Source organism: Pseudonaja textilis, chromosome 16, assembly GCF_049901715.1.
Source record: "Pseudonaja textilis isolate UNSWEBS1 chromosome 16, rPseTex1.2, whole genome shotgun sequence".
In the NCBI taxonomy this organism is placed as follows: domain Eukaryota; kingdom Metazoa; phylum Chordata; class Lepidosauria; order Squamata; family Elapidae; genus Pseudonaja; species Pseudonaja textilis.
The window spans coordinates 5,409,820-5,436,441 of NC_142005.1; the positions used below are offsets into that span (position 1 = coordinate 5,409,820).

At 46.7% G+C, this 26,622-nt stretch overlaps 1 protein-coding gene across 1 annotated transcript; it reads right to left on the reverse strand.

Annotated features, from left to right (window-relative positions):
* Positions 1-1,976: 1,976 nt before the first annotated feature.
* TAGLN2 (transgelin 2) lies at positions 1,977-26,222 on the reverse strand. Its single transcript, XM_026716268.2, has 5 exons — positions 26,162-26,222; positions 8,704-8,925; positions 7,600-7,774; positions 5,128-5,230; positions 1,977-3,150 (listed from the first exon to the last, which is right to left on the reverse strand). The coding sequence occupies exons 2-5, from the start codon at positions 8,881-8,883 to the stop codon at positions 3,009-3,011; spliced, it is 600 nt and encodes a 199-aa protein (XP_026572053.1). The 5' UTR covers positions 8,884-8,925; positions 26,162-26,222; the 3' UTR covers positions 1,977-3,008.
* Positions 26,223-26,622: the final 400 nt, after the last annotated feature.

Sequence of the window (26,622 nt, forward strand, 5' to 3'; positions counted from 1 at the left end):
GTTACGCAAGTACAGCCAGGGTAGACATATTGCAACAGGTTGGCAGAGCGTGATGGGAACAGAAATTAATTGGCAATCGGGAGCCTTCAGATTAAGCGCCGGGAGCGGGGGGGCCGGGGGGAGAAGTTTGGATGGCGCCTTTATTAAACAAGTATTATGCATGGCTAATAAATATATCAGGCCAGTGATTGATTCGGCTCCCGCTGAGAGGCCTTCTGGGTCAAAAACAGGGCTGAATCAATGCCAGCCAGTTGGGGAATCTAATCTGGGCGCCGAAAAGCAGCAGCCTGACTGACAAAAAGTCTTACAGCCCTTTAATGACTGTTCCGAAGTTATGCCGACACTGAAAGAAAGTGGACTTAAGGCCATTTTTCACACTTACGCCCATTGTAGCCTCCTCGGCAGCGGCCCCTCGATCAACATCCAAACGTTTGGCCATCGTCCTGTATTTACGGCGGTTGCAGTGATCCCTTTTTGCGTCCTCCTGACAAGCAGTCTCAAGGGGGAACCCAGATTCGTTTTGTTCATCGTGCTAGTAACTTTTCAAGGACGTAAAACGGGGCAAAAACTCATTCAACTGCCCTGCTTCGCAACAAAAAAATAATTGGGCTCAATTGTGGTTGTACACTGAGGGGCGTCTGTAGATGCTCCTTCCTGAAAGGCACAATTGCCTAGCAAAAAAAATCAGCATCGGAGCCGGAAGGGACCTTGGAGGTCTTCTAGTCCAGCCCCCTACCGAAGCAGGAGACCCTATACCATTTCAGACAAGTGACCGTCTAGTCTCCTCTTAAAAACAAGTTTGTGCATGTCTGCACACGCACAGACTTCAAGTCATTTGGTCAATGAGGACGGTTTTAAAAAAACAACCACCCCCCTTGGCTTTTAGATCTCAACCATCTAGGCTTATGAAGCCTTTGTGAAGGCTTCCAATTGTTTTCCTGCAGGCATTAGGCAAAGCCCCCCCAAACATTTCCCAGACACCCCCCCCCCCCACTTCCCTCCCTTGTGTATCCTGTTTTCCAATTGATTGTTTCCATAGAAGTATTTTAAAACAGGAAGCTGCCGCAGTTGCAAATCAAATCGCCAGACTTTAGCAATGTCGTTTCTTGCACGAAGGGCCGGACGGGTTGCACAGGGGATGGCAAAAATTAAATCACCACCACCACCCCGAGACGAATTTCATCAGGAGGGGTTCCCCCCCCCCGTGTGCTCTTAACCCCCCCACCCCACCCACCATCGCCTCTGCCTGACCCTGTTAGCAAACTGGGATTTGCGTAGGCTTTCAAGCCTCTGCCTGGCTGGGTGTCAGCCTTCAAGGTTTCTTTCCTTTGCTTTTCATCTTTCGGCTGTCGTAAGTAATGGGGGTGGGAAGAGGTGAAATAGTTATGGGAAGCGAGCTGGAGGTTTCAGAATAAACTGTATAAGTCGTTGGGGGAAGCTTCTTGTTTATGCTTTCTCATGCTATGTGCAAGCACACCTCTTTATCAAAATATGTCAACGGGCAAATGCCACATCACCACCTGAAGATGCCCACATGACATTATATACACCTTTTAATTGGATGGACGGCTTGAATTATTGTGGGTGGGACCGTTGCCATCAACTTTGCATATGTGATTTACGCGCTCATTTTCTCAAGATTCGGAATTCCTTTGATGATGCTACCACTTGATTTCCACTAAAAGATATATTTTCTCTAATTAATGGAGTCTTAACTATTTCTTGGATTTTTTGAATGGAGCACCAGCTGACGTTATTCTGAATCTCAGTTTATCAGCCCGCCCGGAGAATTAATATTTTTCTTCCGAGGGGGTCTGAAAACAATGTCTAAATCCAGCCGGCAACCAAGAAGACCTGGGGGCGGTGGGGAAGGCCCACTAGATGTTGCTGGGAAGGGTAGTCGAAGGACGCCATGGGAAGGTCCCCAAAGCTCTATCTGAGCGGCAGATCCAAAGACAAGCAAACGTAGGCTCATAAACAAAAGAATTGAGCAATCTTTATTTCTTTATCAAGAGCCTTGAGGCAGAATACTTTCCACGCCCGTTTCAAAGGTCACTTCTGGCTTTGCCACAAAACACCCGAAGGCCAAGACCAAAACACCTGGGCCGAACGGTGGAGGGTGAATACAGGCAAGGCAGCACCATGGATCTGGGTACCCCAAGGCTGGTCTTCCCCCCTCTTCTCCTCCTTGACTGATTTAAGGATTTTTTTTTTTTTTGCAAGATAAACAGATGACAGCAGACTCAGCTGCACGGTTGTGTCCCCTCTTAACACCCCCCTCCTCAAAAAGATGAACCCAGATAGGGGTCTTCCAACAACCCAGATCCCCAGGGGTTACTTTTGGGAGAAAGGAATGAATCACCTATTTTTTTTTTCAGATTGGGGTGGGCGTGAGTGCAGGACCCTCAAAAATTCACCCCAAATGAAGAAACGCAGGAGTGCAGCTCACCATCTAAAGAGCATCTAATGGGTATTTTGGAATGAAGCAAAACAAGTCCCCTGAAACTTTAGATAAGACTTTCTTTTTTAGAAAATAATTTTGGTCCAGAAGAAAAGTGCGACCCTGGGTTTTGGTTCCAAAGAAAGTGCCTTTAAAGGCCTTTTTCGGAGGTTTGGAGAAAAGCAGGCAAGATGAGAGAAGAATTGGTCCCGAATGGATGGAAAAGGGTGTGTGGGGAGAATATATATATATATATCTCAAGATTTGGGCATCCTTGGAGAAATGAAGGGTCGTGAAGACGATGGAAAGGCAGGGGAGAAAGTAATTCTCGGCTGAGGCAGGAAAAGCAGGAATGGGGAGATACGACCGAATAAACCCTAGAGGAATTTTTGTTGTCATATTTAAAAAAGGGTAAAAAGGAATCTGGAGGAAAAAAAAAAAAGGAAGAATCCCAAAGGATTGTTTCTTGGAAAAGAAACTCGGAAAGTTCTCTGGAAAAAACAAAAAGAACAGAAAAGAAAGGAAGATATTGGAGGAGGCGAAGGGGAAGGCCAGGATGGCCGGGATCTCAAAGGATCTGGCGGGGCATCCCGTAGCCCGTCATGCCCGCCTGGGAAGCCCCTCGGTTCGTCCCCATCTGCAGCCCGATGACGTTCTGTCCCTCTCGGAGTTGGTTGTCCGAAAAGGCTCGGCGGTTCTCCTGCGATTTCCTAAGCAACACAAACAGGGGAAAAAAAAGAAAAGAGTCTTAACGAAGACAGCGAAATTCCCAGGTTGGAAGGCGATGCTGGCTTAATGGTAGTTTAAGGAAGAAACCCCAAGGGGAAAGGCGGGCACCTCAAGGGACAGCAATACGGGGGGTCCTCGACTTACGACCCTTCGTTGAGTGACGGGCTGAAGTGACGACGTCACTGAAAAAAGAGTTCTATGATATTTTTCACGCTTCAGCAGCCATCGCAGCATCCCGGTCACGTGATCAAAATTTGGATGCCGGGCAGCAGGTATGTACAGGTTGTCCTGGACTTACAGCTACAACGGAGCCCAACATTTATGTTGTTAAGTGGGATGTTTGTTAAGTGAGGTTTGCCCCATTTTATGACTTTTCTTGCCTGCGTTGTTAAGTGGATCGCCGCAGCAGGTAAATTGTAACACGGTTGTTAAGCGAATCTGGATTCCCCATTGATTTCGCTTGGCAAAAAGCTCAGCAAAGCGGGGGAAATCACGTGACATTGGTGACCCAAGCAACAGTCATAAGTATGAACCCGTTGCCAAGCGTCCTGAGATTCTGATCATGTGACCAGGGGGATACTGCGACGGTTGTAAGTGAGGAAAAATGGTCGTAAGTGAGGAAGAGTGAGGAAAAATAAGTCCCTTTCCTTCCAGTGCTGTTCATTGTAACTTTGAATGGCCACTAAATGAACTGTTTTAACTCAAGGACTGACTGCATCTATGACAATTGAACTCTCCCGGGGAGATGGAATCGCTATTTGCAAACTTCTTCCCAGCTATCTTCCAAGAAGCCCAGTCCATGGGGGAAGCCAGATTCACTTAATGACCGTACGATTCCCTTAACGACTGCAGTGATTAACGTCTGGGCAACAGTGGCTGTGAAGTGGGACAAAACTCACTCAACGACGACTCAACTGTGGTCGTAAGTGGAGGGCTACCTGTGCAATTCAAGATGCTGGTTGTCACCTTCGAAGCCCTACCTGGCTTGGGGCCAGTTACATCCCCCCCACCCACCCGAGAGGGGGGGCAGGGGAGGTTGGGGCCCCCTCTCTTTACGATGCTCTATTTGGTGGAATCCGGAAGAAGGGCCTTCTTCGTGGTGGCTCCCTTCCCACGACATCTTTCCTGATCAGTGGTGGGACTCAGATTTGTTTTACTATCGGTTCTGTGGGCATGCCATGGCTTGGTGGGCGTGGCAGGGTGAAGGATACTGCAAAAAACCCCTCCCCACCCCACTAGCCTGCTTTCCAGCTCCGTTCTCCTGCGCAGGACAACCAAAGGAGACCCAGCCAATCAGCTGGGACTCAATGGGAGGCGGAGAATAGATGGGGTTGGCGGGGCCAGTCAAAGACGGCATTGGCCGGTTCTCTGAACTACTCAAAATTTACACAGCTGGTTCTCCAGAACCGGTCCGAACTGGCTGAATAGCAATAGCACCTAGGCTTATAGCACTTGATAGTGCTTCGCAGCCCTCTCTAAGCAGTTGACAGAGTCAGCTTATTGCACCCAACCATCTGGCTCCTCGTTTTACCCACCTCGGGAGGACGGGAAGCTGAGTCAACCTGGAGCCTGGTGGGATTTGAAGGGCCAAATTGTAGGCAGCCGGCAGTCAGCAGAAGCAGCTTGCAGTACCGCACTCTAACCACTGTGCCACAGAGGCTCCTATTGAATACCACCTCTATTCCGGATTAGGAAGACCTGGTTCTGCCAACAGGCCTGGGGGACCCTCCCCAGGGAGATTGTGGCTGGTGTGCACCCACTCATTGTGGCTGGTGTGATTGTTGTCGTCAAAGAGTAAGGTTTAATTGGGGCGTTGATTCCGCAAGCCGCCCAGAATCATCCTGAGCGCAGTCATATCCATTCTCTTGATAAAATATAATAAAATACCCCAGGCAGACCCTGGTGCCCACGCTTGGCTTTCCAATCAATACAGAAACCTGGCTGACAAGCCCACTTACTTGGGGAACCAGTTGGGGTCTCCCACGAAGAAGCCATCGTCTTTGGAGACTGCCAAACCGCCCAGGTTCATCAGGGTCCTCTGAACGCAGGCCATGTTCTTCCCTGCAGGGTGGAAAGAGGTCAGGAAGGGTTTTCCAGCGTCGCTTCCAGTCCATTGTCCCAAAAGTGCGTTTTTTCACGAGGCAACTGGGTTTTCTTTGTTTTTTTTTTCTTTGAAGACGTTTCGTTTTTTTATCCAAGAAGCTTCTTCAGCTCTGATTTAGATGTCGGGGAAATGGAAGGGTTTATACACTCCTTGCAGACAGCTGGTCATTTGCCTCCTTTTAGAGGGTCGTTGAGGCCACTTGGAGGCTTATCTGTATCCTCAGGGTCACCTGAGTGGTTCCAGCAGATCCAAGAAGGCTCCCCACCCTATTTGCACCACTCAGGTGACCCTAAGGACACAGATGAACCTCCAAGTGGCCTCAACAACCCTCTGAAAGGATGCAAATGACCAGCTGCCTGCAAGGAATATCAATCCTTCCATTCTCCACCATCCAGTCAGAACTGAAGAAGCTTCTTGGATGAGAAGCAAAACCTCTTCAAACAAAGAACAAGAAAGGTCCAGTTGTCCCCTGAAAAAACGCCGCTGGGGCAAGCACGACGGAGTCTCTACACGACTGGATCTCTACAGACTTCCAGTCCACTGGACTTCAAATCCTAACCTCATTCTCACAATCGCTTGCATTCTGCAGAAGGATTCAAAAACCTTGAACCTTTTTCTCACATTCGGCCCTTCGCACAGCTTTCCAAGAATACCAAGGACTGATCTGTATATTATATAGGCAGTCCTCAACTTATGACCACGATGGTGCCCAAAATTTCTGTCGCTAAGCGAGGCAGGCGAGTGTGGCTCCACGTCACAACCTTTCTCCCCACAGTCATTCACTTGACAACTGCTGCAGGAAAAGTCATAAACCGGGTCAAAAAAACTCACTGAGCAACTGGTCTTGCTTAGCAATTTGGCCATTTTCGGTTCAATTATCGTGGTAAAACGAGGACTATCACTATTGGCCTCTGCCCATTCTGTCCCCAGTTCTCAGATTTCCCAGTGAAAGGAAAAAGAGAAATTTAGTTTCTAGCCATTCCTTAAAAACAAAACAAGTGCTTCGTTTCCCCGTAAGTGTTGCAACATAAAATCCAAACAGCATTGTAGTTTTGAAAACATTCATTAAAATCAGATACCTTTTGAAAACAAACAAAAACAAGTGAGCATCAAAACATTTAATGCTACAAAAATGACTTTGGGTCGAAACTTGACAGTATGCAACTAAGAGAAAACTGCAAATAGGCCAGTTTTTAGCAGGCTGCCTCATCTCCCTTAAATGCACAGAAAAAAGAAAGAGAAGAATTTGCAAAATAAAGATACCCCACGATAGCTCAAATAGACTTTGCATGAAACAGTGTTTCTCAACCTTCACTGCTTTAAGATGTGTGGACCCAGAAGTCCCCAGCCAGCATATTTTAATATTTCTGGACTTCCATTCCCAGAATTCCCCAGCCAGAATGCTTTTAAGATGGGTGGACTTCAACTCCCAGAATTCCCTAGCCACTGCCATGGAATAGAACTCTGCGATTCCTAGAAATGTGCCCTTTTAACGGTATAAATCATCCATCAGTTTGAAATAGCTGCTCCAAATATCACAAAGGAAGATCCACCGATGTAAATTCAACCTCTCTTTATCTGGCAGCCATTTTGTGTGTGTGTTTGGGATAACTTACAAAAACAACAACTAATTTCTGGTTTCTTTTTCTTTTTTCCTGGTTTCTGATGACTACAGAGAGCGGGACAGCAAAGCACCCTTAAAAAAAAAAAACCCTTTTAAAACTCTTTTAAAAATTTTATCTTTTTTAAAAGAAGCAGAGAATTCAACCTCTCATTGCCCAACTTGGGACTTATGGATAGGATAGAATATAGACTAACAGAGTTGGAAGGGACCTTGGAGGTCTTCTAGACCAACCCCCTGCCTAGGCAGGAAACCCTACACCATTTCAGACAAACGGTTATCCACATCTTTTTAAAAACTTCCAATGTTGGAGCATTTACAGCTTCTGGAGGCAAGTTGTTCCACTGATTCATTGTTGTCACTGTCAGGAAATTTCTCTTCAGTTCTAAGTTGCTTCTCTCCTTGGTTAGTTTCCCCCCATTGCTCCTTGTCCTGCCCTCAGGTGCTCTGGAGAATAGCTTGACTCCCTCTTCTTTGGGGCAGCCCCTGAGATATTGGAAGACTGCTAGCTATCATGTCATCCTTAGCCCTTCTTTTCATCACACTAGACATGCCCAGTTCCAGCAACCATCCTTCATATGTTTTAGCCTCCGGTCCCCTAAAGACAAAATAGTGTAAATAGCAGGTGGGTTTTCTAAGTCCAGCCAGCTTGTTGCTAGAAGCACCAATGCTTGATGGCCTCGGCTCTTTCTTTTTGAAACATACCTTCCCACAAATCCACCGTTTGGAAAATGTCCGACGCCAGGATGCCGTATTTCTCGGCCGCATGTAAGAATTGAGAAATCTGCTCCATTTGTTTGAAGGCCATGGTGAAAGACTGGATCTTGGCCACGGGCCCCTGGCCCTTCGGATACAGGCTGTTGATGAGCCGGCAGAGTACCTAAGGAGAACAGGAAGCACCGCACATTTAATTTCCTCATTCCCCTTGCGGATTGTCTTAACTTCTCTGTCCAAGGGTCAAAAACCAGATCGAGTTGGTCTCCTTGAGCCAAAAAACCAGATGCATAATACTCTGGGGGGTGATTTATGGCAGATTTGAGGTCTCTGCCATAAAGCTTTACAAAATGATTAGTCAAATGGTCATTTTGTGTGTGTGTCTAAATATCAAGTTGCTAGTCCCTTTTAAAAAAAAGAGGCATCAAAAAATCTCTTCTCTACTAAGTGATGAGTCAAATGGTGATTTTGTGTCTAAATGTCAAGGGAGAAGTTGCTAATCCCTATTAGAAAAGTGTGAATCTAAAAAAACAACCCTCTTTTTCTCCAGTAAATGATCAGTCAAATGGTGGTTTTGTGTCTGAATGCCAAAGAATAAGTTGCTTATTAGCGTGGCTCTAAAAATCTGCTCTGCTTTATGGCTTGCACTAACGCTTCCATAATAGTAGCCTAGCCTTTTTTTTTTTAATGATTTATTTAAAAAGCCCACAAGAGAGTTTCAAACTATTTATATTTGCATCAACATCTGGAGTCCTTTCCATGCCTCTCCCCGGACTTTATATAACTAATTTAACAAGAGCTGTTAGAACTTATTTTTTAATGCAAATTCTTCCCTTTAGGCCTTACAATTTTCCCAACGTGGGTGGGCTTCATTCATGTACTTTCTTTTCTTTTTTTTTTTTTTGCTTTAAATCTTCCACCCTTTCGCCAACTCCACGGTGGATTTGACTAAAATAATTTTTCAAGAGCCAGTTCTGCTTCATCCAATACAGTGAGAGCAAGCAGAGGGAAAAGAATAGAGGCAACGTAGCAATAATAATAATAATAATAATAATAATAATAATAATAATAATAATAATAATAATAATTTCTCACCGTGCCATCTTTCAGCCATTTCTGGAAATTGTCTTTGCCCGGTTCAGGCTCCCCGATGTCTGGCCCACACTGGGCCTTGATCCACTGGATGAGAATCTGTTCCAGCTCAGGATCATACTGTCGGTCGATCTTTTGCTGAACCTCCCGACTGAGTCCGTAAGCAGGGCCTCGGTTTGCCATGACGGTAAAGGTGGTTGGGTGATGGATTTCCAAAAATGTGATCTGGGAGAGAGAGAGAGAGAGAGAGAGAGAGAGACGAAGACAATCTTAGGATTAAATGATTGGATATTCCAGAATTTATTAAGGTGCAAGACAGGGCATCTCAATCGCAGCAACTTTAAGATGGGTGGATGTCAACTCCCAAAATTCCCAGCCAATGTATTTTAAGATAGGTGAATTTCAACCCCCCAGGATTCCCCAGCCAGCGTGCTTTATGAGGAATGGACTTCAACTCCCAGAATTCCCCTCCAATATACTTTAAGATAGATGGGTGGACTTCAATTCCCAGAATTCCCCAGCCAGCCTGCTTTAAGAGGAGTGGATTTCAATACCCAGAATTCCCCTCCAATATGCTTTAAGATAGATGGGTGGACTTCAATTCCCAGGATTCCCCAGCCAGCCTGCTTTAAGAGGAGTGGACTTCAACACCCAGAATTCCCCAGCCAATGTAGTTTAAAATAGGTGGACTTCAACACCCATAATTCCCCAGCCAGACTACAACTCCCTGATTTACATCCATGCTGGCTGGGGAATTCTGGGAGTCGAAGTCCACGGATCTTTAAAGCTGCCAGTTTTTGACATTCCCGGTGTAAATCCAAGGATGTCAATCAAAGCACAGCAAAGAAAACGCAAGTGTGCAAAGTAAAAACTTGCCACGGGACCAGTGACTCTTGATCTTTTGCTGATTTCGTGGTCCGTGGAGGAAGGAACCCGGGTGAAGAAAAAGCTGTTTTGCTTCAGAAGACACCCTGGGTCTCTCTCAATCACCTGTCCTGATGTGCTATGACGGTATCCTAAATCTTAGCACAGCAGCCGGACATCAGGCGAGAACAGCGCTCTGTACGCGCTTCGGGTCCTCCTTCTGACACCATCCAGATTGGCATCAGGAGCCCAGGGGATTAAGGGAGACGCTTCCCACCAAAGCCGGTGGAAAAAAAAAAAAAAACCCCCGCTATGGTCCGGATTCCTATCTCTGCAGGATTGGCAACACCTCAGCTTTCTTACTCAGCAGAGACGGGTGGGGCAAACCTTCCGATGAGACTTGAAACCGGATCCTCTGAGTCACTTCTGCCCCCTGATCACAAACAGCCGATCCGGATCCAGCTGGAGAAATGAAGCCCGGCCTGTTCTCTTATCCAAGCCTTGGATCGGCTCCTCCTGGGGGTGGGGTGGTGGTGGGCAGGGGGGTTGCGCCCACCTGCCTGCCAGCCACGAGGCCAGGAATTGTGAGTACAGGTGGTCCTTGACTTAGGACCACAACGGAGCGGCCAAATTTCCATTGTTAAGCAAGAGGGTTGTTAAGTGAGACTTGGCCAATTTTATGTTTTTTTGGTGGGGGGAGTTAGTCTAGAGTTAGTCTAGAGAAAAGACGGACTGGGGGGGACATGATAGCAGTCTTCCAGTATTTGGGGGACTGTCACAAAGAAGAGGGGGGGTCAACTTACTCTACAAAGCCCCAGAAGGGAAGACAAGGAATAATGAATGGAAACTAATCCAGGAGAGAAGCCATCAGTGAGAACTCTTAAATCTGTGGAATGGAGGTTGTGGCTGTTCTATCACTGGAGGTTTTTAAGAAGAGACTGGACAGCCCCTCGTCTGGACTGGTCTCCCCTGCTTGAGTAGGGGGGGTTGGACTAGAAGACCTCCAAAGGTCTCTCCCAGCTCTATTCTGACTGAATCCTGAGATTTCTCATTTGAAGTGCCCGTCTTACAAGCCGTTGGAATAAGAGGCCCTCAGGGGCCTGGCACACCCCTAATTGTCTGTGCCCTCCTTCTCTCCCCACCCACCCTGGCAGGACAAAATGGATGCCAAAGCTCAAAGCTGGGTTACTATCAGCCTTACTTGGGGCAAATCAAGGATATTTTCCTGTGACCGGAGGGAACACCCGTTCATGGCTCCTCTCGGCCCCTCCTTCCTTCCTCAGTCCAATTCTTACATCATGAGCCCCTGTGGCTTTGTTTAAAATTTTTCCTCTGTATCCAGTTCCAAATCTGATAAAATGGGGAGCCAAGTTTCTCACAGGGTAGGAAAGCCGTCTAAAGGCAGAGATGCTTCGGCTAATTGTCTTTAAAAAAAGGCACACAGGTAATCTTTCTAGCGCTCTTGGGTAGGTGAGCGGGTACAAGGTCTGAGATACCTCTCCGTGGGTGGATTTCTCACCAGACAGTTCCCGTGGGAGTTGCAGACAGACTGGCAACCCCTGATCAATAAGATCAGGCCGCGGGAATCTTTCCAACATTTTTCTCTGGCGCCCCCATCAAGGCACAGGTGAGGGACAGTGGGAGGGAGGCAGAAAAATCAGCTATTAGCCTTAGACAGGGACGTTGGCTGGGTGGTCTTGGACCAATCACCAGGAGATGGTGAGTTCTAGTCCCACCTTAGGTAAGAAAGCCGTCTGGGTGACTTTGGGCCAATCAGCAGGAGATGGTGAGTTCTAGTCCCGCCTTAGCCATGAAAGGTAGCTGGGTGACTTTGGGCCAATCACCAGGAGACGGTGAGTTCTAGTCCCGCCTTAGGCATGAAAGGTAGCTGGGTGACTTTGGGCCAATCACCAGGAGACAGTAAGTTCTAGTCCCCTACCCATGAAAGGTAGCTGGGTGACTTTGGACCAATCACCAGAGATGGTGAGTTCTAGTCCCCTTAGCCATGAAAGTGGTTGGGTGACTTTGGGCCAATCACCAGGAGATTGAGTTCTAATCCCACCCTAGGCATGGAAGTCAACTGGGTGACTTAGGGCCATTCACCAGGAGACGGTGAGTTCTAGTCCCACCTTAGGTAAGAAAGCCGTCTGGGTGACTTTGGGCCAATCACCAGGAGATGGTGAGTTCTAGTCCCGCCTTAGGCATGAAAGTTGGTTGGGGGACTTTGGGCCAATCACCAGGAGACGGTGAGTTCTAGTCCCGCCTTAGGCATGAATGCCAGCTGGATGACTTTGGCCCAGTCCCTCTCTCAGCCCAATCCACCTCACAGGGTTGTTGTCAGAAAAATAGGAAGAGGGTGATTGGTCCAAGACCACCCAGCCAATGTCCCTGTCTAAGGCTAATAGCTGATTTTTCTGCCTCCCACCCACTGTCCCTCACCTGTGCCTGGATGGGGACGCCAGAGAAAAATGTTGGAAAGATTCCCGCGGCCTGATCTTATTGATCAGGGGCTGCCAGTCTGTCTGCAACTCCCACGGGAACTGTCTGGTGAGAAATCCACCCACGGAGAGGTATCTCGGACCTTGTACCCGCTCACCTACCCAAGAGCGTTAGAAAGATAGGTAGGTGTGTACGTTCATAGCCTTGCATTATTTGTCAAAAAGAATAAAGGCAGGATACAAACAAGCAAAGCAAGTTAATAACATCAACTTATCTGCGAGGACACACTATCCTTTAGACAAATGTTTCTGAAACTTTCAACTGGGTGGATTTCATGTCCCGGAATTGGGTGGGGGGGAAAATGGATTTTTTTTTTTAAAAAAAGAATCTCTTCAAGCGAGCAACTTGCAGGGAGGAGAAAAGAGGAGAGAGTCACACAAAAGTTTTGCATTAAAGGGAAACGGAAATATTGCAGGGACGGAGAAAGGCTAACTCCTCTGGCCAAGATGCACCGTGGGCTTTTAAAAACTTTTTTTAAATGCAGGTCGGTTCCCACAGCCATGCCAACTTTCCAGGGCCCCCTCCTCAGGGGCCTCCCCAGACTCCCCGCTGGCATCCATTGTCCCTTCCTCAGACAACACTAGAGTCTTTGTTTCTGGCCCAAACCAGGAGAGGCCCCCTCCTCTTCTCTTGCAAGAGAGGCCCCGCTCAAAGCACCATTTTTGTTGCCCTGGGCTGATTTGTCCTTTTGATATCCCGAAAAGTAACTCTTTCCCCCACCCCACCCTTCAAACTGAGATCAAACCAGGCAACGGCTGAATGATGAGAATCAATTATAATTATGAATTAATTATACGCGGTATCGTAGGGCTGGAAGAAACCTCAGCGATCCTCTAGTCTAGACCTACAGTCTATTTTTGAAAAACCTCCAGTGAGGGAGCACCCACAAATTCTGGAGGTTACTTATTTATTTATTTGTCAAGCAAGTATTAGGTAACAGGTAGAAGCACGGCTATGAGTACACGAGATGGATATGACCAAAAAAGAAACAATAGGACAGGGACGGTAGGCACGTTGGTGCGCTTAGGCACGCTCCCTACAGGCCTCTTAGGAAAGGGGTGAGGTCCATAGTAGACAGTCTAAAGTTTTGGGGGTTTGGGGAAGAAACCACCGAGTTTCTCCGTGTCATTCTCCCTGACAGAAGATTTCTCCTTAATTCTAGGTTGGATCTTCCCTTGATAAGTTTCCACCCGTTGCTTCTTGTCTTACTCTCTAGTGCTTTGGAGAATAGGTTGAGCCGCTGCTTCTTTGGGGCAGCCCCTCAACTCCCAAAAGACGGTTATCATGTTACCCCCCCCCTCATTCTTCTCTTAGCTCCGTCAATTTGTTCATCGTGCAATTTAGTCTCCAGACCCTTAAATCACCTTCGTTGTTCTTCCCTGCACTCTTTCTAGAGCAAGGGTTCTTCAAAGTTGGCAAGTTTAAGACTTGTGGACTTCCAACTCCCAGAATTCCTGAGCTAACATGACTGGAGGAGGAGGAATTCTGGGAGATGAAGTCCACAAGTCTTAAAGCCGTCAAGTTTGAAGACCCCTGTTTTCTAGAGTCTGCTCTTTTTGTCTCGTGGTAACCCAAACTGGGTGTGCAATTATTCCAAGTGTAGCCTCATCAGCGTAGTGTAAAAGTGGCACTAACGCTCGATGCGATCTTGATTCCGTCCCTCTGTTGATGCAGCCTGGAATCGCATTGGCTTTTTTGGCCTCTGCAGCACACGGTTGGCTGGCTCATACTCCACGGGTTGTTGGCCTAACTAGGACACGTTTTCTGGAGCTTTTCCTGGTCAAAATAGCAACATTTCCAATCCCAAGTCCTGAAAAGGGAGTATGTACATTCTCACATCCAGATGGGAAGTCCCAGAATCCCTAGCAAGTTGGCTGGCCGAAATGGGCTGCAACCAGAGGTGGCATTCAGCCAGTTCTGACAGGTTCTGGAGAACTGATAGCAGAAATATTGAGTAGTTTGGAGAACTGGACAATCCCGCCTCTGACTGGCCCCGCCCCCATATCATTTCTCCGCCTCCTGAGTCCCAGCTGATTGGCTGGGTCTTCTTTGGTTGCCCAGCAAAGGAGAACAGAGCTGGAAAGCAGGTTAGTGGGGTGGGGAGGTAATGGGGACTTCGCAGTATCCTTCCCTTGTCACGCTTACCAAGCCACGCCCACAGAACCAGTAGTAAAAAAATTTTTGAATCCCACCACTAGCTGCAACTCCCAGAATCCCCTTGTGTGTTGGATAGGCCAACTGGGTTTGCACGTTCAGGTTACTTCAAAGGGGAAAAGAAGGCCAGCAAATACTATCCAAGTCCTATGAAGCTATGATTTGCTTAATGATGGTTTAATGAACAAGATCCAGTAGCCAACATGCTTTAACCAAGTCAGGGGAAGACTTAGCAAGCACATTTACCCAGCAGACTAAGTTTCCTTTATTATTATTGTTGTTGTTGTTGTTGTTGTTATTAATGTTGGCTTAGTGGGCCGTGTAAACCCAGAACGTGGCTGAGTTTTGTGGCCAGTTTCATTGGGCCACCACAATCAAGGTGGGAAAAGAAAACAGAACAAGCCACGTTGCGCGCTGAAGGAACAAGACGGCTTCAAGATTTGATTCTGCAACGAGAGGAAAGTGTAGCGAACAGACCCAAGTCGGTGCAAAGGAAGTTAGAAGGAGAAAATTGACAGTTTCCTGGAAGGAGGAAGAGGAGGAGGAGGAAGAATGAGAAAGGGGTGATTTGGGGGGTTGCAAAGTTGCAATATTGTCCCCATCCAACTACAGATAGTCCTCAACTTAAAAACAGTTCATTCAAAGATAGAACGGCGCTGGGAAATGTGACTTGTGAGTGTTTTTCACACTTACAACTGTTGCAGGCGTCCCCGTGGTCACGTGATCAACATCCAGGCGCTTGGCACGCGACTCGCATCTATGATGGTCTCAGTATCTCAAGGTGACACGATCCCCCCCCCCTTTTTTTTGCAATCAAAGTCAGTGGGTTTACTTAACAACTGGGTTACCACATTATCAACTGCACGGATTCACTTAACGAGGCTGCCAAGAAAAGGCCGTAGGATCGGGCAAACCTCGCTGGGCAAATGCCTCACACTTAACAACAGTTGAAATTTGGGAGCTTGATCGTGGCCATAAACCGAGGACTAGCAGTAGCCCAGCAAGAAGAGCCTCCTCAACGGAGGGAGATTGAGTCCCGGAGCAACACAACAAGAAGGACATTACCAAAAAAAAAAAAAGAGGAATATGGCCAGAAGCAGAACCTAAGATATGAAACAGGAAACTAAGAATTATGAGCAAAGTGGAGACCGGAGAGGGAGGGGAGGAGGAACTCAACCAGAAACGGAGCAGTGTGCAAAACAGGATGTGTGTGTACGTAGCCCCGGAGGTGAGAGATCACAACTGGTAGCTGAAAAGCAACCCACAGACCTGCTCCTCCCTCCCCCCCCCCTCCATCGTTGACAAACGTAAGCCAAGCCTCCAAATACAGTTGCAGTATATCTGTCTTTGACAGCAATCCTCTGCAGCCCAACGAGACAAACACGGACTCCAGAGGGTGATTAGGACTGCAGAAAGAACAATGGCTACCAACCTGCCTTCCATCGAGGACCTGTAGGTTGCAGGAGTCAAAAAGAGGGCTGGAAAATATCTATAGACCCCTCACATCCTGGACATAAACTGTTTCAACTCCTTCCCTCAAATTGTACCCCTATGACTATTATCATTAAGTGTTGTACCTGATGATTCCTGACTCTGGACGAATGTCTCTTTTCTTTTATGTACACTGAGAGTATTTGCACCAAGACAAATTCCTCTTCGTTCCATCACACTTGGCGAATAAAGAATTCTATTCTATTCTACAGTATATTCTATTCTATTCTATATCCTATATCTTATATCTTATATCCTATATCCTATATCTTATATCCTATATCCTATCCTATCCTATCCTACTCTACTCTATTCTACTCTATACTTTACTCTACTCTACTCTACTCTACTCTACTCTACTCTACTCTACTCTACTCTACTCTATTCTATTCTACAATATATTCCATTCCATTCCATCCCATCCCATCGCATTGTGTTAAACCACGATGGGCTCTGCTTTGGTTTTGAACTGGCCTGTGGTTTGAAAAAAAACAAAAAGACCAGATTTTAGGGGCTTTAGCAGGGTGCAACCCAAACCACAGCTTTTCTGGAGAAACCTTGATTTGCATAAATCTGGAAGGGAAAAAAAAATATATTTCTTTTTCTCCCAGGCAGAGAAACTTCAACCACATTATGGCTGTTATGCAAAATAGACAGTTTGGCAGTTCTTGGCTGGTGCTTTGGCATCGGGCCGAAGTTTGGAAATCACCTGGAACTAAACCACCCTCTTGTGTTTGGCTTCTGCGTGGAAGCTGCGAATGTTTACTAGTCTTCTCAAAGTCAAGGAGGCTCAGAAACCAGGAAAGTGCCTTAAAAAGTGCCATCCTGCTGGTAGAACTCTGCATTTTTGAGAATGAAAATATAGGTAGTCCTCGAATTATGACCACTGTTGCAACTTGAATGTCCATTGCTAAGCAACCCCACTTAGCACTCAATACCCCTCTATAAAGCCTCAGTAAAGCCACAGCTTAGAGTACTGCATCCAATTTTGGACACCACACTATGAAAAAGGATGTTGAGACTCTGGAAAGAGTGCAGGGAAGAAAACTCAAGATGATGAGGGGACTGGAGGTTAAAACATATGAAGAACTGTTACAGGAACATGGCTAGTCCAGTGAAGAGAAGGACCGGGGAGACAGGAGAGCATCTTCCAATATTTGAGGGGCTGCCCCAGAGAGGAGGAGGAAGGGGGTCAAGCTATTCTCCAAAGCACCCAAAGGCCAGACAAGGAAGAATGGATGGAAACTGATAAAGGAGAGATTCAACCTGGAAATAAAGATAAATTTTCTGACAGGGAGGACAATCAACCAACGGAACACAAGTTGCCTTTGGAAATTGTTGGGGTTTCATCCCTGGAAGCTTTCAAGAAGAGACTGGATTGCCATCTGTCAGAAATGGTGTAGTGTCTGCTTGGGCTGGGGTGGTGGTGGTGGACTAGATGACCTAACAAGGCCCTTTACAACTCTGTTATTTCTACAGTGTGTGGCAGCAAGCCAAAAAAGCCAACGCAATCCTAAATTGCATCAACAAGAGGGATACAATCAAGATCAAGTGAGGTATTGGTGCCACTCTATAAATCCTTAGTAAGACCACACCTAGAGTACCGCATCCATTTTTGGTCACCACACTAAAGAAAGGATGTTTAGATTCTAGAAAGAATGCAGAGAAGAGCAACCAGGATGATTAGGGGACTGGATGCTAAAACATACGATGGACAGTTACAGGAACTGGGCAGGGCTGGTCTAGGGAAGAGAAGGACCAGGGGAGACAGGATAGCAGTCTTCCAATATTTGAGGGGCTGCCACAGAGCACCTGAATTTTGATCACATCATCTTGGCGATGGCTGCAAAGGTTGCGCTGAAAATCAGTTGTAAATCCCATTTCTCAGTGCCTTTGAAACTTTGCACGATCACTAAACGAGCTGTTGTAAATTGAGGACTCCATGTACATGGTTGTACTGAATTAAGGAAATTTCCCAGTGCTAATCAATCGGGGTCCGCTAATCCCATCCCAGTTGGCTTTCCCCCCAAAAACACTGCAACCAGGATCCAGGGTTTAGCAAACCGAGTTAAATTCAGGAAGGAAGGAAAGGAAGTTTGAATCTGCAGAAAGTTTGAAGATTCTCATTCAGGGCGTGGCGGGTCATTAATAATTGAAGAACCAACACACCAAGTGCAGCATTGCACTTGAGGCTTGGGTAGCTATTAGCAAGGTGACCTCAGATGGTTCAAAATGTGGCATTATGGGGTGGGGGGTGGGTGGGGAGAAGGAGCTGACGTTGGTTAACACCCCAAAACCGCACCAGTGGCACAGGAAGGAGTGGAGTAGAGAGATGTGGAAGTCAGAAGCCGCAATGGTTGGCGAGAAACTTCCTGAGTTTTAAAAAAAATATTACAAGGTCTTGTTGTAGCAACAGGATTTTTATTTATTTTTCCGCAGAGTTTTCGGGATGGTCAACGGTCCAAGTCCAGCCACCGATTTCCGTTTCGCTAGCCAGAGAGATGCATTGGGGGAAGTTCACAGGCAGGGCACAAGTTGCAAATAAACATTTTTCCATTGGCTTGCTGAGCTCCCCACCTCCGCCCCCCGGTAATTGCAGGTAGACTGTGCCTAAGCCGGGAGGTTCCATCGCCAAAGAGCTTCAGCGAAACCTAACTTTAGAAGGAACCTTATTTTAATCCAGCCGCAGTTTTTTGACCTACCTAGGAACTTCTGTTGTGGCCATTGGTGATCGCGTGTGACTTTAGGGTGCCGCAATTTGGGGATGCAAGATGAAAAAAGAAATTCAAATGCAAAATTTGGGGATGCAAACCCCACCCCCCCAAAAAAAAAACTGGGAATGCTGCAATGGTCAGAAATGTGAGGGCTTATTTATTTTATCAATCGCTGGATGGAAAAATAGGAAAATGAAATATATTACAATATAAATATAATAGTAAATATAATACAATAGTAATGATATGTTATAATTGATTATTATGGAACGAATTATAATATGAATCAGAACTGGTAAAAAACTGAGATTTGCTATAAAAGGATAATGTGAACCTGCAATTGAGTCTGATGATGATGAAGTAATAATATAACATGACATGAAAAGTTGATTAATATAACTTGAATATAAATTTAAATTTAAGAGGGAAAGACTATAGATATTGTGCACAGGACATACGTACCAACTGACACATTGTACAATTGAAAGAAGGTTTAAATTGTTGTTTTATGTTTATGTTTGTTGTCAAAAAATAAATGTTTACCAAAAAAAAAGAAAGAAAAAAATGTGAGGACCTGTCGAAGTCCCCTCTTTAAGTGCTGTTGTCACTTCGAATGTTTGATGAATGATTGGTCATAAATTGAGGGCTACCTGTATTCTACCTGTATAATTTCCATCTCTAGTTTGCCTCTGCTGGGTCACAGGAAGGAAGCTACAGGTAATCCTTGACTTACAACCGTTTGTTTAGTGACTGTTCCAAAGTTACAACAGCCCCGAAAAAGAAACGACATGACCCTTTTTCACACTTACGACCACTGTAGCATCCCTCTTGGCTACACAATTAAAAATCAGAGGGGCCAGATCCACTTAACTGCCAGCCCTTGTGGCTTTTAACCCATTCCTGAAAGCACAGAAGGCGGTGAGAATGAACGCAGCAGCCTACCTGGGCAGATTGGGAGAACAAAACAAAGCAGCAAACTAGATAAGGAAGCAGGAAGGATTAAAGCCACACCCAGTTTTTCTCAGCTTTGCAGCTCAAAAGATTTAAAAGAAAGGTCAGGATTGACTGGTGTGTGTGTGTGTGTGTGTGTGTGTGTGTGTGTGTGTGTGTGTGTGTGTGTGTGTAGGTGTAAAATAAACCCTTCCATGCCCGAAAGGAGAGAGACAAAGCTAGCAAGCCTGCCTCCTCTCCAGCTCTTCCCCAAAAAACAATTTCTCTTCTTTGATTTTGCTTTTCCGATCATCTTTCGGCCAACTTATCCAAACCTCAGCCGCCTTAAGATGGGTGGACTTCAACTCCCAGAATTCCCCTGTGACCCCATCCCCAGGGGCAGTGCAACTGCCATAAATAAACGTTTAGTCCCCGACTTGTGCCACTTTATTTAGTGACCATTCAAAGTTAACAACGGCGCCGGAAATGTGACTTATCAGCGTCTTTCACAGTTACGGCCGTTATAGCATCCCCACGATCGCGTGGTTGAAATTTGGACGCTTGGCCACTGGTTCATACTTAACGATGGTTGCATCGTCCCCGGAGGTCACGCGATCCCCTTTTGCGACCTTCTGAAAAGGTCTCCGATCCACTTAACGACCGGATTACTAACGTTAACCCCTCGCAGTGATTCACCGCAGCAAGAATTCAGTATCAACTGCCAGTGATTCCCTTAACAACTGCAGGTCGTAAAAAAGGGTTGAGGGTGAGGGCAAAACTCCCTTATAGCAAATGTCTTGCTCAGCGACAGAAATGTTGGGCTCCACTGTGGTTGTAAGGCGAGGAGTGCCTATAACATGCCAGTTGCCAAGTGTCCCAAATTTTGATAATGTGACTGGGGGGCACGCGAGCCCCAGCCAAACTTACTTGCACTGCGCATGCTGATTTTCGGCCCGTTCGAGGCCTTTATCGGCCTCCCAGAGGCTCGAGGGAAGCCTCTGCAGCCTTTGTAGGCCGAAAAACAGGCCTGTTTCATCACTTCCTGTATTTCTGGAAATAGCGGAAGTGACGAAACCGGCCAATTTTTCGTCCTACGAGGGCTGCAGAAGCTTCCCTCCAGCCTCTGGGAGGCCGAAAAAGGCCCGAAAATCACCGGGGAGGCGCGTATATGCGTGATGCAAGGGAGGGGGGCAGCGGGAGGGGAGGGGAAGATCGCATGTGCATGCTCAAGGGGTGCGGGGGAGCCCCGCGCGCATTGCCTTCTGGGTGCTGGCACACGAGTGCGTGAGCGCGCATGCAATTTTTTGACACAGAAGCCCAAAAAGGTTAGCCAGCCCCTGGTATAGAATGTGAAGGAGGTGTGTTTATGTTTATTTTCATAGTCATAATGTGCACTGAAGATTGTATGAGACAATAAAATAAAGGGTGAAAAACCCGTCATAAATCCGCCTTTTTTTCCAGTGCCGTTGTAACTTCAGTCACTAAACGAACCATCCCTCATGGTCACACATACCTGTACTTTTCTGTCTCCCTGTACTTTTTCTGTCTACTTGTATTTTTCTAGTTGTACAGTTCAGGTAGAGAGCAACTGTTTTATTATACGCTTAGAAAGACACACACACACACACAAAACCCCATCGGCCTTAGAAAGTTGATCTTGTTTATCTTTGAAAAGTTTACTCAGCCACCACCACCCTACCTCCTAACCACAACGATGCAGAAATGCAGAAGGCAAACAGAAAGTGCCGTCACACCTATTGTGGGTCAACACAACAACAACAAAAAAAATTCAGTTCAGGATTTCTGTGTCCGACGTCAAAAGCAGAATGAGAATATTGGCCCAGATCTCTTTTCGGAGAGAGATGCCTCTTGCAAACGTGACTTAGGAAGGAATTGAACCGACTCACAGAATAATGGAGTCAGAAGGGACCTTGGAGGTCTTCTAGTCCAACCCGCTGCTCAGGCAGGAAACAACCATTTCAGACCAATGGTGTCCAGTCTCTTCTTAAAAATCCATCCCTCAGTTGATGCAGTCAGGGTCGCCCTGGACTTACGACCACATTCGAGACTGCAATTCTGTTATTAAGCGAGACACATAGGATCAAAGGCCTTTGGCCCCCTTTCAACGACCTTTCTTGCCGCCGTTGCTAAGTGAATCACCGCGGTTTTTAAGTTAGTAACCCGGTTGTTAAATGCATCTGGCTTCCCCATTGATTTTGCTGGTCAGGAGGTCGCAAAAAGGGCAGCGGGTGACCCCGGGACATTGCCACCGTCATAAATACAAGCCAGTTGCCAAGCCTCTGTTGATCACATGACCCCAGGGATCTGCAGCGGTGCTAAGTGTGGAAAAACCGCCGCAAGTCACTTTTTCCAATGCCATTGTAACTTTGGTCACTAAGTGAACCGTCATAAATCGAGGACTGCCTATAAAGAATAGCAGCCTGAATCCTGCAGGAATATTTCTACAGATCCTGACCTCTTCTGTTTTGGCAAGAAAGCTTGAGGGTCAGCTATCCTTTTAAATTTCGCATAATGCCCTTTGCTGATGTAGTTTTGCTCCAGGGCATTCTGGGAATTCAAGCTTGCTTTCAGAAAAGTTGGGAGCTTCATCCCTGGAAGGAAGAGACCGGACTGCCACTCTGTCAGAAATGGTGTAGGGCCTCCCGCTTGGGCAGGGGGTTGGACTAGATGACCTACAAGGTCCCTTCCGACTCTGATTATCTGTTATCTGTTAACATGGGCGTGGGGCTCTTTAACAAAAGCCCAACTTTTCATGGCTTACATGGCAGTAATTATAGAAAGGGGAGGGGAGGAACCCCAGCCGCAGCACAACCCAAACCATGTGGGTTTGTTCAGTAAGCCACAATTAAACAAATCACAGTTTGACTGCGTGAAAATGCAGCGGGCGAATTCCCCCCTCTTACAAACCGAGGTGGTTTTCAACCACCCTGCGCAGGGAAGGAGGGGGAAGGGGAAATTCCTTCATTTCAGTTTCATATTATTGTCTTGAAAGTTTGCACAATACCAGGCAGATATTTATTTAAATTAACTTCGGGCTTTATTGGAGCCTTTTTTCTCGGGTTGGAAGGACTCCGATCCCAGGAATTGCATGTCAGCAAAAATGTGTTTTTGTGCCTTTCTCGAGGTCGAAAGTTTTATTATTTTGCTCTCAAGCCGTAGTGAGGAAGGAATTTCATTTTTTGCATCCAAAAAAATAAAAAATGACAGGGCCTCCAAAGATAAGTAAGTATATTACTGGCATGGTTTCTAATACAGCTAGATTTGCAAGACTTCGTTTAGTGACCGTTCCAAGTTATGACAGCACTGAAAAATGTGACTTATGGCCATTTTTCACCGTTTCGAACTTTGTAACGTCCCCAAGATCAGATGGTGGGCAGCTGGTTTCATATTTATGACTGTTGCTGTATCCCAAGGTTACATGATCCCCATTTGTGACCAGATTCACTTAACAACCGGGTTACTAACTTAACAACTGCAGTGACTCACTTCACGGTAAGAAAGTCGTAAAACGGGGCACTTAACAAAGGTCTCGCTTAGCGACAAGCTTTCGAGAAGAGACTGGACTGCCATCTGTCAGAAATGGTGTAGGGTCTCCTGCTTGGGCAGGGGGTTGGACTAGATGACCTACAAGGTCCCTTCCAACTCTCACTTAACAGAAATCTGTCTCACTTAACAAATATCTCGCTTAACAACAGAAATTTGAGGCTCAAATTTTTGGTCGTAAGCCGAGGAGTACCTGCAGACCGCAAGGAGGTCTGAATTAGCTCTCCCCTCTCTGTTTCTTGAAAATTAAAAGTTGAAAAGATTGGAACGTTGATTAAATTCTCAATCTGCATTTCTCCTGCTGAGGATTCCTTTAGAAAGGGGGAAGTTCAGCCTAAATAATTTAAAAATTTGGTATTGGAGCCCTATAAGATACTCTCTCTTGCAGCCTCTTAAATGCTTCAGGTTTATGCATATACAGGCAGTCCTCAACTTACGACTGCAATTGGGACCCTAATTTCCATTGCTAAGCGAAGTAATTGTTAAGTGAGGCCTGCCTGGTTTTACAATCCTTTTTTGCCAAGGTTGTTAAGTCCATCACACACTTAAGCATCGTCCTATTGTGCCAAAAAAAAAAAGCATAAAAGCTTTGTCAGTCATATTAGAAGCCAAGGCAGCAAATACAGGATGTTCTCCCTACTGGGTGCAGCTCCACCTATGGAACTCCCCGCCACAAGATGGCAATTTTGGACAGCTTAAAAAGGCTTCCCTGTAGCATGCCTGCTCCCTTCAAAACAGCCATTTAGGAGAAACTGGATGCAGAAATTGAGAACCTGCAGCATGGTAAGGCAGGTTTGCCCTTAGCAGACCCCCTCTCAAAATAATAAAAGGGATAATAAAATGTAAACCCTGCTGTTGGTTTACCCGTTAACTATCTTTCCTCATATTTAATAGATAGGGGACAGGTTAAATTGGTGAGAAGTTTATAAAAAGTAGGCCTGCTTTGCAACGAGTTGGTGGGGGAAGAACTATTACTGCAATATATTTATCAGTCTAGGGGGGACAATATATGTGTTTTTGTCTCTCATCTTTTATAATGCACTTTTTCAATGTTTCGTTCTGCTTTTGCAATTTCCTTTTTATTTGAACTTTCTAAAATAAATTATTGGGGGCGGGGGAAGAACAATATAACAGGTACATCTCCACTGTCTCAGCTTCTAAGGTTACGACAACCCTTGTGGGGCAGACAGCACCCTCCCCAAGCGTAGCTGAGCCCCCCCCAGTCAGCCACAGCAGGGTGTTGCCCCCAATGAATGACGCACCGGCAGCCAGGGACAATCCCAGCCTCCTCCTTCAACCCCCTTGTTTCTCGACCCGTAGAGACAAGCCAGGGTGCAAATCGGTTGGGTCAGCTTTTCCTTCCACCCCCGAGCAAGTTTACGCAGAAACCTGGTTTCGTCATTCCCCGCATTCCAGACTCCGCCAGAGATCAGCCGAGGACGAGCCGAGCCTCGGTGGAAAGAGCCAGAATTATTACAGGGGGAGAAAAACTGCCCTGGGAAAGCGTCCAAATTGTCTGCTTGCCAGAAGTGTCCAGTGGCAGCAGCCTTCACAGGCCGGGCTTTGGGGGCCCATAAATAACGAGAAATTACACCGTTCTCACCCTTTTCAAGCATCCAAGCAAAACCGCATTCTCCTTACTCCCGTTTCCTGGTTTATGGAGCTGTTCCTAAGCCTCAGATTGCTAAATTCCCCCTGTTGCTTTGCAAACTACTTTCTGTAGCTTTGCAAACTATTTTCTTCTTGCAAACTGTAGCTTTGCAAACTATTTTCTGTAGCTTTCAAAACTACTTTCTGTAGCTTTGCAAACTATTTTCTTCTTGCAAACTGTAGCTTTGCAAACTATTTTCTGTAGCTTTGCAAACTACTTTCTGTAGCTTTGCAAACTATTTTCTTCTTACAAACTGTAGCTTTGCAAACTATTTTCGGTAGCTTTGCAAACTTTTTTCTTCTTACAAACAACAGTGTGCCACTTTTAAAGGCCTGTGGACTTCCAACTCCCAGAATTCTCCCAGCCGGCTTGGCCTGACCATCTGGGGGATTCTGGGAGTTGAAGTCCACAGGTCTTCAAGTTGCCAAGGTTGGGCACCCCTGTTCTATCTTATGCCCGGTCGGTCTGTAAGGCCAACTGACCAGCAAATACAGAGGATAGGGATGATGATGCGTCAATAGAAGCATTATTCCTATTTTAAAAAAAATTAATTCTACTCTTGAGGGCCTTTGAAGGAGCGTGCTAAGCGATTTAGGCTGATGGCGGTGAGGAGGTTGGTAGCTGTACATCTCTGTTCACCAATCACAAGGCCAGAGCCAGGGAAAAGGTTGGGTGGGAGTAATGCACACCTGGGCGGAGAATTCAGAGATCCTAGCCACTCACCCCCAAAGGCAAGGGGCAAGACAGCTGACCACCATTGAAGAGGCAGGTAGCAGTTTCAAAAGAAAAGCTGGGTGTTTCACTCGATCATAGCTTGTTGGGCAACCCTTTAAGTGCAGAAACCAACATTGCCTGGAGGTTGCCCCAGATGTTCAATCAGCCATAACACTTGGGGTGCAAAGGCAGGTTTTTTTTGGGGGGGGGGGGGAGTGTCAAAAGGCAGCAACTCAGCTGCGGCCCCGGAACAGTGACCAAAGAATGCCTGCAAACATCCAGACAGCCACCAGAGGCCGCCAAAACCCTATCTTTATGCGGGCCACCTAGTGGCTGTCAGGAGAATCGCATCCCCGCTCTTAATGGCTAACTTCTAAACCGGCTTTTCTTTGCCAACGAGACGCAGAAGATCTTGGCAAAAAGGGGGTCGAGACCTTCCCCAAAAGCTCAGGACTACAAATACCATCATCCCTTTAGCGGCAACCTGGGAGTTTCGGTCCCAAGAGAGAAGGCAACGCTCCAAAAGCAAACAGAAATGGGAGAGAAAAGGAAAGAGAGAGTGGTGGGGGAGGATGGAAAGAGAAAGAAAGAAAGAAAGAGAAAGGAAGGCGAAAGGGTGGGGGAAGAGGAGAAAGGACGGGACATCGAGCGAGGCGGAGAAGGGCGTGGGAACCCTGGAGGTCATCCACGCGGCCAGCCCAGACGCGGAGGTTTCGCAAAGCCACGTGCGAAAAGGAGAAGGCTTCTCACCGCTCCGCGTGGAAGAGATGGAGAAAGAAAGAAAAAAACACCCCACAGGCGTGGGCTATTTCCAGAGGGGTACCCCCCCACCCCAAGATCACCTGGGGGTCCCCCTTTCTCCCCCCCTCCAACGACTTACCTTCCTCCGCGTAGAGTAGCTGCGAGCGCCGCCGGATTAAGCAGAGCCGCGCCTTACTCTCGCCTCCCACGCCCGGCCGCTTGGCTTTTAAGGCTGATGTCAGCGCTCCGCCGAGGGGTGGCGGCGACGCCTCCCCCGGGGGCAGGAAAAAGGAAAAAAAAAAAGGAAAGGAAAGAAAAAAGAGAGAGAGAGAGAGAAAAAAGAAGAAGAAGAAGAGAAACTCAAGGGGAAGAACTGGGAGAGGCCTTAAAGGCGCAAAGAGCCAATTCGGAGTCGATCTTGAGTAGCGCCGGCAACTCCGGTCCGTGGAGGGAAAGCCTTTAAGAGCTTACTCCGGAGTAAGCAGCAGGAGAGAGCGGCCCCCCGGTTCCTGAGTTAAAGGGAGGAGTATCCAAAAGGACACCCTTTTGTCTCAAATAGTATTGGGTTCCCTGTCTGGAGAAGGGGGTTGGACTAGAAGA

What these genes read in the sequence shown, in the direction of transcription:
- TAGLN2 (XM_026716268.2), bottom strand. Translation starts at nt 8,883, where the DNA reads ATGGCAAACCGAGGCCCTGCTTACGGACTCAGTCGGGAGGTTCAGCAA. An exon ending in AACGGTGGATTTGTGGGAAG is followed by an intron (nt 5,231 to 7,599) that starts GTATGTTTCAAA and finishes TCCACCCTGCAG; the next exon opens with GGAAGAACATGGCCTGCGTT. An exon ending in GACCCCAACTGGTTCCCCAA is followed by an intron (nt 3,151 to 5,127) that starts GTAAGTGGGCTT and finishes TGTGTTGCTTAG; the next exon opens with GAAATCGCAGGAGAACCGCC.